An 18,616-nucleotide genomic window follows, 5' to 3' on the forward strand; every position below is an offset into this window, starting at 1 on the left:
CGGAGAAGACAAAAACACATAGGCTACAGTACATACCAATATATATATTTTTTATTAGGATGAAGACATGTAGGCTAGACTTGCGAATCAGTATATTCATTTTAGGAAAATAAGTTAACCTGTATGTGCGTTGCTTAGGCATATTACAATTTGAGAATATAGTAATGAATGTAGGGCGCGGGAAGCAAACCCAGATCTCTGGCGTGTTAGGCAAACATCCTACACATCACGCCAATAGTGTTAATACACTTGGTGAGAATTATAACATGGCCCATATAGCGAGGATCGCTACACTGACATTCATTTGAAATATAGAAAATATTTACAATTATATAAGAATCAGTGAGAGCCATATCAGTATTTGTACCATTCAATACAATGCAAATACTGACGTATGTGTACCTGGCCTGCTAAAATAACCATCTTCCATATTTCTAACAAGTTCAAGGAACATCCAGTTGCAGTTACTCTCCGCGACACTAGAGAGTGGACCATATAAACTCCGCTCTGTTTGGCCCTCGTCAGCACAATACTCGGTCTTATTTTCTAAGGCCTGAAAGTGGGAGGTCCTTTTCCCCGCAGACTCCAACATGGTGAGCTGTGTTTCCGAACGATTCTCGCCAGAATCATCGTCAAACATCACTTTTTCTGAATATAATATCCCACATATAACTGTGATAATTTGAAAAGACAAACATTTGGCGATGGCTCGTCCCTGTATTGAAATAAGGACTTAAGTTTTGGTCTATGAAACGATATTCGAAAAAACGAATTATTTCACCATCGGCTAGCTAGCTAGTGTCAATTCTGCCCATTTGAACCAAATGTTTCTGTTACCAATACTTTTACGTTCAAAAGTCTATTTCAAAAGTGTTTACCTGAGCACAAACTTTTTGCAGAGAGAATTGGGTCAACATAAACCCTGTTGTGTTTTTATCGAGTAGGCCACGGTCGGAATTGTCATTCAAGGACCGTGCAGGAAATGAATATATTGTACGCCGAACTCTGCTAGCCAGACAGGTCGCATGGTGTTTCGAATGAAACTGAGTTGTCTGTTGTTAGGCTGGAAGTTTAACTACATTAGTTGGGTTGACAAGTTATTTTTCTGGTTGCTAGGCACGAGGACCGAAGAAGCACCTGAAGCGCGTTGCAGCGCCCAAGCATTGGATGCTTGACAAGCTCACCGGAGTGTTCGTAAGTACATGCTACTTCATACCTAAATTATAAAACCACAATGTTACTTGTTAGTTGCAGACTATCATGCCGATTATTAGCTAAATTGAGGGGCATATCTATGGCCGCGTCGCATAGAAACGACTAGTTCCTGCAAAGATGTTGGGAAATGCAAGATGTCAAGAAGCTAAAATGGTGGGATGACTTAACTCTTTTTCTGAATATTCTCTGGTGTATGGCGAACCACCTGCAACTGAACAGACATTTATGAGACACACAAAGAAAGTATAGGCAATAACATGTTGAAAATTACTTGACACATTGCTGTTTTAATGCATAGTTATGTCTTCCTGTGTATACTTGTCTGCTGAACCAACGTGGTCTATAGCTGTCATTGTTTACTGCTCATATAGTAGTTAAAATAGCACACCCAATTTTATCTATGTAGGCACCTCGTCCCTCCACCGGTCCCCACAAGCTGAGGGAGTGCCTGCCCCTCATCATCTTCCTCAGGAACCGTCTGAAGTACGCCCTGACTGGAGACGAGGTCAAAAAGATTTGCATGCAGAGGTTCATCAAGATCGATGGCAAGGTCCGCACTGACATCACCTACCCCACTGGCTTCATGGGTGAGTTGGGTTTAATGAGTGAGGAAGGGAAGGGGTGAGTATGTTCTGAGGAAGGGAGAGGAGTATAGTTTGCAGTGATGTGACCTTCCCTATTGATTTCTAAGGGGAGAGGGGTGGAAGATGATAGGTGTGGGTGAAGGGTAATGAGAATGAAGTGAAGGACTAGAGGGAAGAAGGGGGAGGGTACTGTTCCACTCATTCACTAATTTCACCTAACCCGTGACTAGAGCTGGAAATAAGAGCAATGAAGACAATATTTGGTTTTGATCAATGAGCTGAAAAAAATCTCACCAATACCTCTAAGAAGTTCTGAGCTCTAACTTAAAGTAGGGGTGCATTTTGTAGTATTTGAGCAGGTTATATGACGTGTATCTCCTCGTTGCTGTGAAATTGCATATGTAAATGTTTCTCGTTGTGTGTCCCAGTCTAAGGATGGGATGTTGTTGTGATGAGCATATCACTTTGGATGCAAGGCACTGAACTGACCGAAGACTTCTTCTTTAAATATCTAAAGAGTTTTGCACTTAGCCTGATTTGGTAGATGGCACACTTAGTGTTTGGAGTGAGTTTCATTTAGTTGTAGCTAGTCTGGGCTTTGGTGGTGTCTTGATCACGCTTGTCAAATTATTCCTCACTTGTTTTCTCATTTGGTCTTCATGGCTTCTGGTTAGATAAGTGCACAACACACCTCACATCAGATGGAGGGACATCTGTGGACCCACTTAAAGGAATTTAATCTCTTTTTGGATCTTCACCCATATCCTCCTAGGGGCTCAAGCAAACTTGTACACACACCAGTAGACATTCACTCTCATATTCACACGGTTTCTCAGGCACACATCTTCACATGTACCCCATTAGACTTTCATGCACACACCATCTTGCACGCACACACACTTCTGTACGACTTTTATTCCTGCCAAGAGAGCTATGATTGTGTTGTGATTCATTTCCCGGGCTAGGTGAAACCTCACATTATGTAAATGCAGACCATGTAACACGTCTCCTTTAAGGCTAGCTCACACACTGCTGTTAGAACATACAGTGGGATTTTAGCCGAGCCATCTAATGTACAATGGAGTGGATTTGTCGCTGGACCATGCCTTCCCGCATTGGTGCACCACAAGGCTAGATCACATGCTTTGATGGAAAAACAGTGTGAGATGTTTTCCTCTGATACACAATTGAGTCTAGAGGATTTGTATAGTGCCCCTCTAGTAGTCTGATATTTTGCCTAGCTAACTGGTGTACAATGGAATGGGTTGTGTTGTGCTTTTTGTTAGTATCTGACCTGGGTAGATGGGCCAGTAACCAAAAGGTTGCTGGTTCGAATCCCGAGCCGACAAGGTGAAAAGGGAACTTGACCTTAATTGCTCTGTTGATAATGGCAGACCTTGGCCATGACCCCACTCTCCGGGGGTGTCGCAGGAGTGAGATATGTAAAAACAAATTTCCAATTCACCTGTATTAATACACTTGTACCTGTGTGAAATACGACGAATGTAAGCACCAACCTAATTATTACTATTATGAACGGACTAAATATTGTTGGGTTGACTGTCATTCAGTTGGTTTGACTGTCATTCTAACTACTGGTATCTGAAATGCGCAGTGTCATTTTGTTCCCAGTTATGAGAATTTGATCCTGACTGACTTTATTGAATTTGGTCTGATGCGTCCTATTTTGGTGTTGGCCTGTTCTGGATTTGATCATTGATATGAATGCGTGATGTCTGTCTGTAGATGTGATCAGCATTGAGAAAACTGGAGAGCATTTCCGTCTGATCTATGACGTGAAGGGACGTTTCACTGTTCACCGCATCACCGCTGAGGAGGCCCAGGTATGCCACGTTGTCACACATGGTTGCGAGTCTAGTTATTCACAGCTCAAGCCTGTCTTTTTAAACCAAGCAGTACAAGTACAATATGATTTTCTGTATGGAGGGAGCGATGAAGAGAGTCTTTGGTTTTGATCAACGAGCTGAAAAAACCCTCACCAATACCTCTAAGAAGTTCTGAGCTCCAACCAAAAGAATTGGATGAATCCTAATGTGAAAGGGTTACAAATTCAACATTTTGTGTAAACGCCTGCCTGGCCTGGTTTCATTTGGAGTAGTTATGCCTGTTTATCACATTAGGATTTAGACTTCAAAACCAAGTGGGTAATCCATTTTTTTAAAGTCATATCTTACATTTTACGTGTCAGTACAAAAACATTTTACTGCTATCAGCAGTTGACTAATGAAACATTCTAGTGGATTTTCCCTTTTAATTAAGCATTTACACTTCCGAGTCTAGGTTTGGGAAGCCATGCCATAACAATCACTCATTCTCCCCCTCTCCTTCCCTCTAGTACAAACTGTGCAAGGTGAAGAAGAACCTCATCGGCACTAAAGGAGTCCCCCACCTGGTGACCCACGACGCACGCACCATCCGCTACCCCGACCCCCTCATCAAGGTCAACGACACAGTCCGCATCGACCTCGCCACCGGCAAGATCACAGAACACATCAAGTTCGACACAGGTAACATCACGGTTAAAAATATATACTTTTAAAGTGATTGAAAGGGAAATGTATACATGTGGGGAAAGGGGTCTTTAAGGTTTGCCTGATAGATTTTTGAAGTGTTACATATCAAATCTATTACGTGTGCGGGGTGGTAGTAATGTCTGGCTTGTCTTGAATTTAGTCAAATTGAAAAATTATTATAAAAGCAGGATAAGTTACAGTGCAGCTTGTTCAGTGCTGCACACATCAGCTAGTTTCCTACTATCCCTGTTTATCTTGCATCCCACGGCTGGCAGGGACCGTTGATCTCAGACACTTACACGGGCAGAGTAATTAAATTAAGATTTTGTGTAGTCTTGCTTATCCCATGGTAGAGGGGTTACATTTTCTTCAATGGTGAATGTAGAACTGGATTGTTGACTCATTTTGACACTTTGTAGGAAAAATAAATTGTGAAAAATGGTGGTCTGTTCATACAGACCCTTGGATCCACTAAGCACCACCTTTGAAACTTTTTGCAGACTTGACTGATGCAAAGCAAAAATACTACCCAATCAAATTTGGCATACTTTTGAAGTACCGTCTTTACCCTCATCGCTCTCTCCCCTTTTGTCTCCCCTCTCTTTTCCCTGTAGGTAACCTGTGCATGGTGACCGGTGGTGCCAATTTGGGGCGTATTGGTATCATCACCAACAGGGAGAGGCATCCCGGCTCGTTTGACGTTGTACACGTCAAGGATAGCGCTGGAAACATCTTCGCCACCAGGCTTGGAAACATCTTCATCATTGGCAAGGTAAGTAGAGAAGACTCATACACGCTCACTCAAACACATACCTGCACATCCACACACACCTTCGCATACAAACATGAGCTATACTACACCCTGACGACACTGCTCATCCCCTCCATTTCTTGACACTCATGTAGTTGCTCAGTACTCATGTGTGATTGTACGGAGGTAGAACAAAGCCAATGCTATGTCTTCGGTACCAGCGTGTTATTGTCTGCTGGTTCTATCCTCAATCGCTGGCACACTTGACAATGATGAACAGTAGCTTTACCAACCATCCCAAAACGACACTACTTCAGATTTGATAGGAAGTATGTTCTATAGACAGAACCGTTCAAGGGACAGTTCACCCAAATTACACAATTGGTCCTTACCATGTAAGCAGTCTATGGACAAGTTATGACAGCAATCCATGCTTTGGTTTAGTTTCCCTGGCACTGTTTCTACATGCTAATGTTTCAGCGTTTGTGGCACAAATCCCATTTAATGTTAGCATTTTTGCACCTTTTCAAATCATCTGTAAGTGACTTTGAGCTTCACAATACATTTTAGATCAATGGTCTCCAACCTTTCATGGCATGAGAGCTCCTTTTAAAAAATGAAACATGTTGAGTGTTGTTTTTCTAGCTTTCAAATGTTCATGTTCTCTTCCCTGTGTCGGTAATATACTGTGAGCTACTCCTAGGTGGGCTATGAGCTCGCGATCTACCTGTTGGAGACCAATGCTTTTAGATATTGACAGACGGTTTGGACATGATAAGCGAAAAATGCTAATATCGGTCCTGCTAGCATTTGGAAACTGTGCCATGACAACTAAACCAAAGCATGGATTGCAGTCATACCTTTTCCATAGACTATTGACAGGGTAAGAAAACATGTTATTTGGGTGAACTATCCCTTTAACACAAGTAAATACTACAGCCTGATCAATGTATCGGTCCCAAGCGTTATAGACAGGTTTTTGGTTGTTTTTCATTTTTAATCCCCTCCCCAATTTTCAATCTTGTCTCATCGCTGCAACTCCAACAAGCTCGGGAGAGGTGAAGATCAAGTCATGATTCCCCAAAACATGACCCGCCTACTCATGCTCTTAACACTCGCCAGCTTAACCCGGAAGCCAGCCCCACCAATGTGTTGGAGGAAACACGGTTCAGCTGGTGACCGGGGTCAGCCTACCGGCACCCACTTGCCACAAGGAGTCTCTAGAGCGCCATGAGCCAATTTAAGCCCTACCGGTCTAACCCGGACGACGCTGGGCCAATTGTGTGCTGTGCTATGGGACTCCCACAGCCCGAGAAATTAACCCGGGTCTGTAGTAATACCTATAGCACTGCATGCGATGCATTGCCTTAGACCGCTGTGCCACTCGCAAGGATGGTTGTGGTCTTTTTAGACTAACATCAGTATTTGTCACAGCTAAGATGAAATGTTCCTTTTTCCTAAGAATCAGCATTCACTTTCTTGGGCTGTGCATCATCTTTTGTCCAATTACTTTTGACCACTTCCTGTGCCATGTCTGTAGATTCCCTCTTTACCAGCATTCTTTTGTAATATCTTCCGTTTACTCTCTCCCTCCCCCATCTCCAGGGCAACAAGCCGTGGGTGTCCCTGCCCCGTGGAAAGGGTATTCGTCTCACAATCGCTGAGGAGAGAGACAAGAGAATCGCTGCCAAGGCCGGCAGCAGCTAAGTCCTATATGTAGTTCTAGGCATCCTTGCTTTGAAATAAAAACAATGTTATTTACAACAAAATCCAACCCCTGACTTGACTATTGTTTTCCATGTTGTTGGATTAGTGAATTATCGGGGTTGTAAATTATTTGAAAGGGAAATGTATTTTGATGAAATGTTTATGTAGGTTTCTTGTCAACTAGTGAGAGGTGGATGAGTATTTTGTTACAATTAGGCCTGTTATTTACACAGGCTAGTGCTTATATGATCATCTCACTGAACATTACAGTATGTGCTAAGCATGTTGTGATACTTGCCATTTAACACTATTCACATTCACTTAAACCAGTATTCGGGTCATTGTGTATATTGGCACTCAGTCTTCTATGAACATTGTCATGCACTGGAAGGTGTGGTTTGGGTGATGTGGTATGTTATTGCTGCTGGTCATTAGGGGGATGTCTTCTGTTTTTCACCTTGCAGAAGACCATGGAGAAGAGGGCTGCAAGCAGCAATGGTAGGGTTCAAGCTACGGCCCCACAGTGCCACCATCAGGACACATTGCCCTAGGGCACGCTACACAACAAAAATGTAAACGCAACAATTTAAAAGATCCTACTGCGTTAGTTAATATAAAGACACTGGTCAATTGAAAGAGGTATATTAGGGCCTAGTCTATGGATTTCACATACCTTAAAGAAGTAGGGGTTGTGGATCAGAAAAGCAGTCGGTATCTGGTGTTGCCGTCTGCCTCATACTGCACAACACGTCTCCTTCGTATAGTTGATCAGATTGTTGATTGTAGCTGTTGACTCACTCCAATCGCTGGGCTGTTGCTGGATATTGGCAGGAACTAGAACGCTGTTGTGTGCGTCAATCCAGAGCATCCCAAACATGCTCAATTGGGGACATGTCTGAGTTTGAAGGTCATGGAAAAACTAGGGACAGTTTCAGCTTTCAGGAATTGAGTACAGATCCTTGCGACATGGGGCTGCGCATTATGTTGAAACATGAGGTGATGGTGGCGGATGAATGGTGCGACAATGGCTCTGAAGGTCTCGTTACCTTTGTACATTTAAATTACCGTTCATGATTGTGTTTGTTGTCTGTAGCTTATGGGGCACTCTGTTCACAACATTGACATGTCCACACAATGCCATCTGCCCGGTACAGTTGAAACCGGAATTCATCTGTGAAGAGCGCACTTCTCCAGTGGCCATCGAAGGTGAGCATTTGTCCACTGAAGTTGACCCTGGTGAGGACGATGAGCACACAGATGAACTTTGGTGAGATGGTTTCTGCCGGTTCAGACATTTTTCAGATGAACAAACCTGCAGTTACTTCAGCTGTGCCTTAGTGCCTGGTCTCCAACTATCTCCCAGCTGAAGAAGCCGAATGTGGAGGTCCTGGGCTGGCGTGGTTACACGTGGTCTGCGGTTGTGAGGCAGGATGGACGTACTGCCAAATTCTCTAAAAGGACATTACAGGCGGCTTATGGTAGTCACAATTAACATTCAATTCTCTGGAAAGAGCTCTTGGATATTCCTGCAGGCAGCATGCCAAATTAACGCTCCCACAAATCTTGAAATGGCTGTGGTGTTGTGTGACGAAACTGCACATTTTAGAGTGGACTTTTGTCCTCAGCACAAGGTCCATCTGTGTAATGATCATGCTACACCTGTCAGGTGGACGGATTATCTTGGCGAAGGAGAAATGCACACTAATAGGGATGTAAACAAATTTGTGCACAACATTTGAGAGAAATAAGCTTTTTGTGTGTATGGATCATTTCTCAGGAACTTTTATTTCAGCTCATAAAACATGGGACCAATACTTCACATGTTGCTAATGGTCAAACTCAAAATCGAACAGATTGAGTGATATGCTTTGATCTATTATGGACCCTTTTAACCCTAAGTGTCAATAAATACATTTTGACCCCAACTGGTCAAAAATGTCCATGTCCAAATATTATTTTGATCCTTCTGTAATTTTAGGAGTTTGTCAAGCAACTACTTACTGGACAAAAAACTATATACCATGATTTCTGTGTTAATATGGAAGAATTAAAAAATGATCTCTTGTATACTTAACTGAAAATGTAGACAACAGTAAATTTGTGATAAAAGCACCAAATTTGGCACCCTTACACTTTTCTTAAAGGGTCACTGTGTTAATGGGGGTTTTATTATATGTCCACACTACGGCATCGAAATAACACTGAAATAATGAAAATGATAATGCCCTTTTTGTGTAAGAACTGGAATTTCAGCCTGTTCAGGAGTTTCTGCGCCAGATCTTGACGTCACCATCTGATTTGATTATAATAGGCCAGTGACTGTTCATCTTGGTAAGGGGGTGGGCTCTAGACCATCCTATCAGCCAATCAAGGCTGTGCATGTACATTTATTTCCTAACTCCCACACAATCAGATAGCATTTCAATGTTCAAAGGAGGCTCAGGGAAATAAATGGTAAAAAAAAAGGGAGTTTTTTTCATTAGCTCACAAAAACTTTCAACATTGCAGAACCAATTTTGTTTTTTAAAAACTTTTTTTGTTGTTGAATTTTACCCCTTTTTTTTCTCCCCAATTTCGTGGTATCCAATTGTTAGTAGCTACTATCTTGTCTCATCGCTACAACTCCCGTACGGGCTCGGGAGAGACGAAGGTTGAAAGTCATGCGTCCTCCGATACACAATCCAACCAAGCTTCTTAACACAGCGCGCATCCAACCCGGAAGCCAGCCGCACCAATGTGTCGGAGGAAACACTGTGCACCTGGCAGCCTTGGTTAGCGTGCACTGCGCCCGGCACGCCACAGGAGTCGCTGGTGCGCGATGAGACAAGGTGTTTATTTACATAGTGAATCCAGAAGAAAAACAACAGTACTGCCATCCAAAGTCTCCATTATGGGACAGCTCAAAACAATGCTGCCGCATCAACAGCTCAATCCAAAATGGTTCCCCCCCTTGAACTCTAAGATAGGCTCCTTTTGTAGGGTAAGCCCCTCCCATTAGAACATAATAATGGGTTTCTCATGATACAATATACCAATATAACATTTACAAAATCACACCACTACTGACATGGTGTCTTTCAATATGCACATTTACATGAACGAGCCATTCGGGACAGGCACTACAAAGTCAGCCCAATTACCGTAGCTTGGTCCTTATCCCAGCATACCCGGAAGCAACAGAGATGAAGAGAGAGGAACAGAACCAAACAACGCGCTCATCCATAACATTGATAGGTACAATAAACGTTGCTTAAATTAAACATGAACGCTTGTCTGTAAATTCTTTATACCATAAACTGTTACAGACTGGAGGTAAGAATAAAATGTGAAATGTATGTATTAAGATAGAGAAGTTAACTTGTGTGTCGACCCACATTGTTAACGTAGCTGATAACGGAACAGGGAGGCGCCATGAATGTGTGTGTGTGTTAGTGTACCGAACGCTGCCCGTGGCCAGTGACGGACGCAGGCAATGAGGCAGTGATTGCTGAGATCCTTGTTGAAGAGAGTAAGAGTTGTATTTGGAGGGCAGGTTGGTTAGGATAATATCTATGCGGGTGCCCGTGTTTACATATTTTGGGTGGTACCTGGTAGGTTCATTGATAATTTGTGTGAGATTGAGGGCATCTAGCTTAGATTGTAGGATGGCTGGGGTGTTAATAAGCATGTCCCAGTTTAGGTCACCTAACAGCACAAGCTCTGAAGATAGATGGGGGGAAATCAAAGTTTACCGTTTAAACTCAGCTTCCCACAATAAGTTGGGTGAATTTTGGCCCATTCCTCCTGACAGAGCTGGTGTAACTGAATCAGGTTTGTAGGCCTCCTTGCTCGCACATGCTTTTTCAGTTTTCTATAGGATTGACCACAAATTTTCTATAGGATTGAGGTCAGGGCTTCGTGATGGTCACTCCAATACCCTGACTTTGTTGTCCTTAAGCCATTTTGCCACAACTTTGGAAGTATGCTTGGGGTCATTGTCCATTTGGAAGACCTACTTGCAACCAAGCTTTAACTTCCTGACTAATGTCTTGAGATGTTGCTTCAATATATCCACATAATTTTCCTCCCTCATGACGCCATCTATTTTATGAAGTGCACCAGTCCCTCCTGCAGCAAAGCAGCCCCCGTGTGGGGGTCTTGCAGCCCCCGTGCCACCCCCGTGCTTCACGGTTGGGATAGTGTTCTTCAGCTTGCAAGCATCCCCCTTTTTCCTCCAAATGGTCATTATGGCCAAACAGTTCTATTTTTGTTTCATCAGACCAGAGGACATTTCTTCAAAAAGTACAATCTTTGTCGCCATGTGCACATGCTGAGTGGCCATTCAGGTTATGTCAATATAGAACTCGTTTTACTGTGGATATAGATACTTTTGTACTTGTTTCCTCCAGCATCTTCACAAGGTCCTTTGCTGTCGTTCTGGGATTGATTTGCACTTTTCGCACCAAAATTACCTTAATCTCCAGGAGACAGAACGCATCTCCTTCCTGAGCGGTATGACGGCTGCGTGGTCCCATGGTGTTTATACTTGCATACTATTGTTTGTACAGATGAACGTGGAACTTTCAGGTGTTTGGAAATTGCCCCCAAGGATGAACCAGACTTGTAGAGGTCTACAAATTTTTTTTATGAGGTCTTGGCTGATTTCTTTTCATTTTCCCATGATGTCATGCAAAGAGGCACTGAGTTTGAAGATAGGCCTTGAACTTCATCCACAGGTACAAATCCTAATGACTCACATTATGTCAATTAGCCTATCAGAAGCTTCTAAAGCCATGACATAATTTTCTGGAATTTTCCAAGCTGTTGAAAGGCACAGTCAACTTAGTGTATGTAAACTTCTGACCCACTGGAATTGTGATACAGTGAGTTACAAGTGAAATAATCTGTCTGTAAACAATTGTTGGAAAATGTACTTGTATCATGCACAAAGTCGATGTCCTAACCAACTTGCCAAAACTATAGTTTGTTATTAACAAGAAATGTGTGGAGTGGTTGAAAAACAAGTTTTAATGACTCCAACCTAGGTGTATGTAAATTTATGACTTTAACTCTTATCTGTTTTTTTAGCATTGGATGCATCGCAATCCACTGCATCAGCCAGTGTCGCACTTCCGCATCTGCGGTGAAAGGTTGCAGAGCTACATAGGTAATTGTCAGACCATAAGACGTCCCGAAAAGAAAGTAAACTTCCATAGCGTCCGAATGGTTTGACCTACAAACTATTATGACTCTGTTTTGCTCTATGACCCCCACAATTGTCACGGGAATCTTCTGAAGGTAACCGGTACCGTTTATTTTAAATGAATAGAAGTATGAAGTTAGTTTTGTGCCTACCCCCCAAAATGGTGTTAAATATGTTTAAATACAAATATATATTTCCTGAGTTTTTTTATCTCCTAGATTTAGGGCAGACACTTCAAAACCTTTTTTCTTGTGATTTATTTATTGACTCTCCTTTTTGCCATTCGTGAATGTGTTATTCATTGCTTTTCAATGGGCTTTAGTAGTAAAGGCCAACATCTATATTTGATCAAATTATACTTTTTAGTATGTATCTAAAGGGTCCTAAAAGTCCAAATAAAATAGCTAAATGATCCATAGTTTGACCATCTAAAGGATCGGACTCTAAAAAAAAGATTAAAAAATTTAAAAATCGCCTAAACTACAGAATAAATAAATTATGATGAATTTCACAGGGTGGTGCAAGGTAATGAACTTGATCCCCATTTTTCAAATAAATACAGAGGGTCTTATTCTGGTGACATGATAATCTATGTTTGGCTGACATTTGACAAATAAAAATAATCTTGCTCTTTTGTCCATAATAATAATGTCATCATGTAGGCTATACATGCGTGCCAATACCAGCGTGCACACGCGCTATATAACGCAAACTTTTTTTTGTGAGAAAACCATCAGTAGAGTTTAACGCGATGTAAACCCATTTAAGAAATGTATGATTTCTTCTAAAAGAACCATCAGCAAATTTGAAAATGTGATGGAAACCAATTCGTATTTTTATTCGGTTCATGGAAATTTAACAGCAGTTATTTTTATGTGCACAATTTCATCAAGCACAGACTTTTATCCACAACAAGTCAATTTGATGGAAACATCTTTGGTGAGAACATGTGCATATTGTTTTTATGCAGGTTTTAGAATATTCGCATGAAAATCTGGGTCAGTGGAAACCTAGCTATTAACTCAAAAAAAATATTTATCTTGCAGTCAATATGCAGGTTTCCACTGACCCAGGTTTATTCAACAACAAAAAATGCTGCCAAAACAAACATTGTAACGTGTAATGGAAACGGCAGCTATAGGAGAAATGTTCTTAAGATCAACAACCTTTTATCCATTTGACAGGGGTGGATTTATCTTTTACCTAACTTTCTTTATTGCGAAAAAAAATGTATGACGGAAAGGTATTTTTTTTAAATAAGTTATGATTGCCGAATCATTTGGAAGGTTCACGGGGCACCTGATGTCATCACTTAACTATAAAGCTCCACTCCACATTTTATTCTAATTATAAACTTTGTGGTTCCAGCCCTGAATGCTGATTGTCTGACAGCTGTGGTATATCAGATCGTATACCAGGGGTATTACAAAACATTTATTTTTACTGTTCTAATTACATTGGTAACCAGTTTATAATAGCAATAAGGCACCTCTGGGGTTTGTGGTATATGGTCAATATACCACGGCTAAGGGCTGTTTCCAGGCACGTCGTGCACAAGAACATCTCTTAGCCATGGTATATTGGCCATATACAGTGCCTTGCGAAAGTATTCGGCCCCCTTGAACTTTGCGACCTTTTGCCACATTTCAGGCTTCAAACATAAAGATATAAAACTGTATTTTTTTGTGAAGAATCAACAACAAGTGGGACACAATCATGAAGTGGAACGACATTTAACAAATCAAAAACTTAACAAATTAAAAACTGAAAAATTGGGCGTGCAAAATTATTCAGCCCCTTTACTTTCAGTGCAGGCAGCAAACTCTTTCCAGAAGTTCAGTGAGGATCTCTGAATGATCCAATGTTGACCTAAATGACTAATGATGATAAATACAATCCACCTGTGTGTAATCAAGTCTCCGTATAAATGCACCTGCACTGTGATAGTCTCAGAGGTCCGTTAAAAGCGCAGAGAGCATCATGAAGAACAGGGAACACACCAGGCAGGTCCGAGATACTGTTGTGAAGAAGTTTAAAGCCGGATTTGGATACAAAAAGATTTCCCAAGCTTTAAACATCCCAAGGAGCACTGTGCAAGCGATAATATTGAAATGGAAGGAGTATCAGACCACTGCAAATCTACCAAGACCTGGCCGTCCCTCTAAACTTTCAGCTCATACAAGGAGAAGACTGATCAGAGAGGCCCATGATCACTCTGGATGAACTGCAGAGATCTACAGCTGAGGTGGGAGACTCTGTCCATAGGACAACAATCAGTCGTATATTGCACAAATCTGGCCTTTATGGAAGAGTGGCAAGAAGAAAGCCATTTCTTAAAGATATTCATAAAAAGTGTTGTTTAAAGTTTGCCACAAGCCACCTGGGAGACACACCAAACATGTGGAAGAAGGTGCTCTGGTCAGATGAAACCAAAATTGAACTTTTTGGCAACAATGCAAAACGTCATGTTTGGTGTAAAAGCAACACAGCTGAACACACCATCCCCACTGTCAAACATGGTGGTGGCAGCATCATGGTTTGGGCCTGCTTTTCTTCAGCAGGGACAGGGAAGATGGTTAAAATTGATGGGAAGATGGATGGAGCCAAATACAGGACCATTCTGGAAGAAAACCTGATGGAGTCTGCAAAAGACCTGAGACTGGGACGGAGATTTGTCTTCCAACAAGACAATGATCCAAAACATAAAGCAAAATCTACAATGGAATGGTTCAAAAATAAACATATCCAGGTGTTAGAATGGCCAAGTCAAAGTCCAGACCTGAATCCAATCGAGAATCTGTGGAAAGAACTGAAAACTGCTGTTCACAAATGCTCTCCATACAACCTCACTGAGCTCGAGCTGTTTTGCAAGGAGTAATGGGGGAAAATTTCAGTCTCTCGATGTGCAAAACTGATAGAGACATACCCCAAGCGACTTACAGCTGTAATCGCAGCAAAAGGTGGCGCTACAAAGTATTAACTTAAGGGTGCTGAATAATTTTGCACGCCCAATTTTTCAGTTTTTGATTTGTTAAAGTTTGAAATATCCAATAAATGTCGTTCCACTTCATGATTGTGTCCCACTTGTTGTTGATTCTTCACAAAAAAATACAGTTTTTTATCTTTATGTTTGAAGCCTGAAATGTGGCAAAAGGTCGCAAAGTTCAAGGGGGCCGAATACTTTCGCAAGGCACTGTATTTTATAGAGTTCCGAGACTGGATTGTGTTGAGGCACAATCTGGGGAAGGGTACCCAAAAAATTCTGCAGCATTGATGGTCCCCAAGAACACAGTGGCCTCCATCATTCTTAAATGGAAGAAGTTTTGAACCACCAAGACTCTTCCTAGAGCTGGCCGCCCGGCCAAACTGAGCAATTGGGGGAGAAGGGCGTTGGTCAGAGAGGTGACCAAGAACCCGATGGTCACTCTGACAGAGTTCTAGACTTCCTCTGTGGAGATGGGAGAACCTTCCAGAAGGACAACCATCTCTGCAGCACTCCACCAATCAGGCCTTTATGGTAGAATGGCCAGACAGAAGCCACTCCTCAGTAAAAGGAACATGACAGCCCGCTTGAAGTTTGCCAAAAGGCACCTAAAGACTCTCAGACCATGAGGAACAAGATTCTTTGGTCTGATGAAACCCAAGATTTGGCCTGAATGCCAAGCGTCACATCTGGAGGAAACCTGGCACCATCCCTACGGTGAAGAATGGTGGTGGCAGCATCATACTGGGGGGATATTTTTCAGCAGCAGGGTCTGGGAGACTAGTCAGGATCGAGACAAAGAGGAACTTAGCAAAGTACAGAGAGATCCTTTATGAAAACCTGCTCCAGATCACTCAGAACCTCAGAAAAGGGAAAAGGTTCCCCTTCCAACAGGACAATGACCCTAAGCACACAGCCAAGACAACGCAGGAGTGGCTTTGGGACAAGACTCTGAATGTCCTTGAGTGGCCCAGCCAAAGCCCAGACTTGAACCCGATCGAACATCTCTGGAGAGACCTGAAAATAGCTGTGCAGCAACGCTCCCCATCCAACCTGAAAGAGCTTGAGAGGATCTATAAAGAACAATAGGAGAAACTCTCCAAATACAGCTGTGCCAAGCTTGTGGCACCATACCCAAGAAGATTCGATGCTGTAATCGCTGCTAAAGGTGATTCAACAAAGTGCTGAGTAAAGTGTCTGAATACTTATGTAAATTACATATTCCACATATTTTTTTAAAATAAATTTGCTTTGTCATTATGGGGTATTGTGTTTAGATGGATGAGGAATTGAATCAATTTTAGAATAGTGCTGTAATGTAACAAAATGTGGAAAAAGTCAAGGGATTTGAATAGTTTCCAGATGCACTGTACATCTTGTTATTTTTAGTCCCATCCTTCAGCTCCACTCAACCCATCACATCTTCCATATATTTTCTGAACCTTTCTATTCTCATCGTTTCTAAAGATTGTAAAATACATGTTTTTGTTGTTGCTAAGAGTATTATTATATTAGGGATCGATTGACTATGACTTTTCAAATCACCCAGCAGTGCTATTTACAGAGTTAGCTCCAGGTAAATGTTGCCATTCTTCAACTATTCCTGAACCTGTGACCAAAAACAAGCTATATATGAACAGTACAAAAATAAATGAAATAATGATTCTGTCTCTTTGCAGCAAAATCTGCAGAGCTGGGATGGTTGTATCCGCCATATATATATATTTTTTTATTTCACCTTTATTTAACCAGGTAGGCTAGTTGAGAACAAGTTCTCATTTACAACTGCGACCTGGCCAAGATAAAGCAAAGCAGTGTGACAGACAACAACAGAGTTACACATGGAGTAAACAATAAACAAGCCAATGACACAGTAGAAAAAAGAAAGTCTATATACAGTGTGCGCAAAAGGCATGAGGAGATAGGCAATAAATAGGCCAGAGGAGCAAATAGTTACAATTTAGCAGATTAACACTGGAGTGATAAATGAGCAGATGATGATGTGCAAGTAGAGATACTGGTGTGCAAAAAGAGCAGAAAGGTAAATAAAATAAAAAGAGTATGGGGATGAGGTAGATAGATTGGGTGGGCTATTTACAGATGGGCTATGCCCAGCTGCAGCGATCGCTTAGCTGCTCCGATAGTTGATGTTTAAAGTTGGTGAGGGAAATAAAAGTCTCCAACTTCAGCGATTTTTGCAAATCGTTCCAGTCACTGGCAGCAGAGAACTGGAAGGAAAGGCGGCCAAATGAGGTGTTGGCTTTGGGGATGATCAGTGAGATTGTTACGCACGCCTCTATGAAGAGGGAACGCAACACCCTGCTACAACTAAACTCTGTGAAGCGAAAAAGGTATGGACTGTAGGTGTGAGTAAGAATGACAACAGACAGAATGTGGTACCGTTTACAAGGACTTTATTCCTTTACACGGTAATATGGGGAAAAGGGGCTGGACGGAACCAAAGCAAAGAAAGTAAATCTCAAAGCCCCCCCCTCTCCTTATCTTACCTGCCTACCCACTACTTACCTAATTTAGCACCACCTGGTGCCCTAACCAAAATACAGGCGGTGGTCCGCCCAGGTCTTACCTAGTGTGCCTAGACAGTGAATATACTACGGGTATATGTATGCCCGCGGGCCTCTTGCCTAAGCACTCCCAAGGTGCCTTCCCCTTTTCCCCTGGGAACAAATGAAACATGGGAATAACAATTTCACAAACAAACTAAAAAAACAAAGGACATCAAATAAGCTCTACCTGAGCAACAAAGTCACAGAACATACCAACTTCCCAGCAATGAACTCCCATCAAAATCAACCTCTAGCAAAAAACTCTATCACAAACAATCGCTCTGCAATGACCTCCCAGAAAAAAAAAAATCTCTCGCAAAATCTCTCTCAGCAATCCCTACCTCCAAAATCTCTCTCTCCTGAACAGAACACTGGCTTTTATATAGCTTCAGAACGAATGGGTAATTGGAGACAGCTGTGTCTTGACGAGGGGGCGGGGTCAGCTCTCCAATTAGCCCTGGAGTCGACCAATCAGCTGCTTGAGGAATTTCAGGAAGCCATTTCCTGAAATAAAACACATGCAAATACACAAACTACAACACATAAACTGGGGAACGTAACAGAGATATACCTGCTGGAACGTGTGCTACGGGTGGGTGTTGTTATCGTGACCAGTTAGCTGAGATAAGGCGGAGCTTTACCTAGCATAGACTTATAGATGACCTGGAGCTAGTGGGTCTGGCGACGAATATGTAGCGAGGGCCAGCCGACTAGTGCATACAGGTCGCAGTGGTGGGTGGTATAAGGTGATTTGGTACAAAATAGATGGCACTGTGATAGACTGCATCCAGTTTGCTGAGTAGAGTGTTTGAAGCTATTTTGTAGATGACCAAAGTCGAGGATCGGTAGGATAGTCAGTTTTTCTAGGCTAAGTTTGGTGGCATGATTGAAGGAGGCTTTGTTTGCGAAATAGAAAGCCGATTCTAGATTTGATTTTTGATTGGAGATGATTAATATGAGTCTGGAAGGAGAGTTTACAGTCTAGCCAGACACCTAGGTATTTATAGTTGTCCACATATTCTAGGTCGGAACCGTCCAGGGTGGTGATGCTAGTCGGGCGGGCAGGTGCGGGCAGCGAATGGTTGAAAAGCAT

The 18,616-nt window shown here is 42.1% G+C and overlaps 1 protein-coding gene and 3 non-coding genes across 4 annotated transcripts; all 4 read left to right on the plus strand.

Annotated features, from left to right (window-relative positions):
• Window positions 1–555: 555 nt before the first annotated feature.
• rs4x (40S ribosomal protein S4, X isoform) lies at window positions 556–6,856 on the plus strand. Its single transcript, NM_001165051.1, is given in 7 exon segments — window positions 556–593; window positions 1,117–1,194; window positions 1,622–1,802; window positions 3,546–3,643; window positions 4,156–4,327; window positions 4,948–5,105; window positions 6,690–6,856. Coding segments are annotated over 7 exon segments (792 nt in total). The 5' UTR covers window positions 556–590; the 3' UTR covers window positions 6,792–6,856.
• Window positions 2,044–2,119, plus strand: LOC118943013. Its single transcript, XR_005038750.1, has one exon. It is a non-coding gene; the product is annotated as a small nucleolar RNA SNORD61 (small nucleolar RNA).
• LOC118943014 lies at window positions 3,750–3,825 on the plus strand. The gene has a single exon (XR_005038751.1). It is a non-coding gene; the product is annotated as a small nucleolar RNA SNORD61 (small nucleolar RNA).
• On the plus strand, window positions 5,215–5,349 carry LOC118943010. The gene has a single exon (XR_005038747.1). It is a non-coding gene; the product is annotated as a small nucleolar RNA SNORA57 (small nucleolar RNA).
• Window positions 6,857–18,616: the final 11,760 nt, after the last annotated feature.

The sequence above is a fragment of the Oncorhynchus mykiss genome, chromosome 21 (assembly GCF_013265735.2).
Source record: "Oncorhynchus mykiss isolate Arlee chromosome 21, USDA_OmykA_1.1, whole genome shotgun sequence".
NCBI classification, from domain to species: Eukaryota; Metazoa; Chordata; class Actinopteri; order Salmoniformes; family Salmonidae; genus Oncorhynchus; species Oncorhynchus mykiss.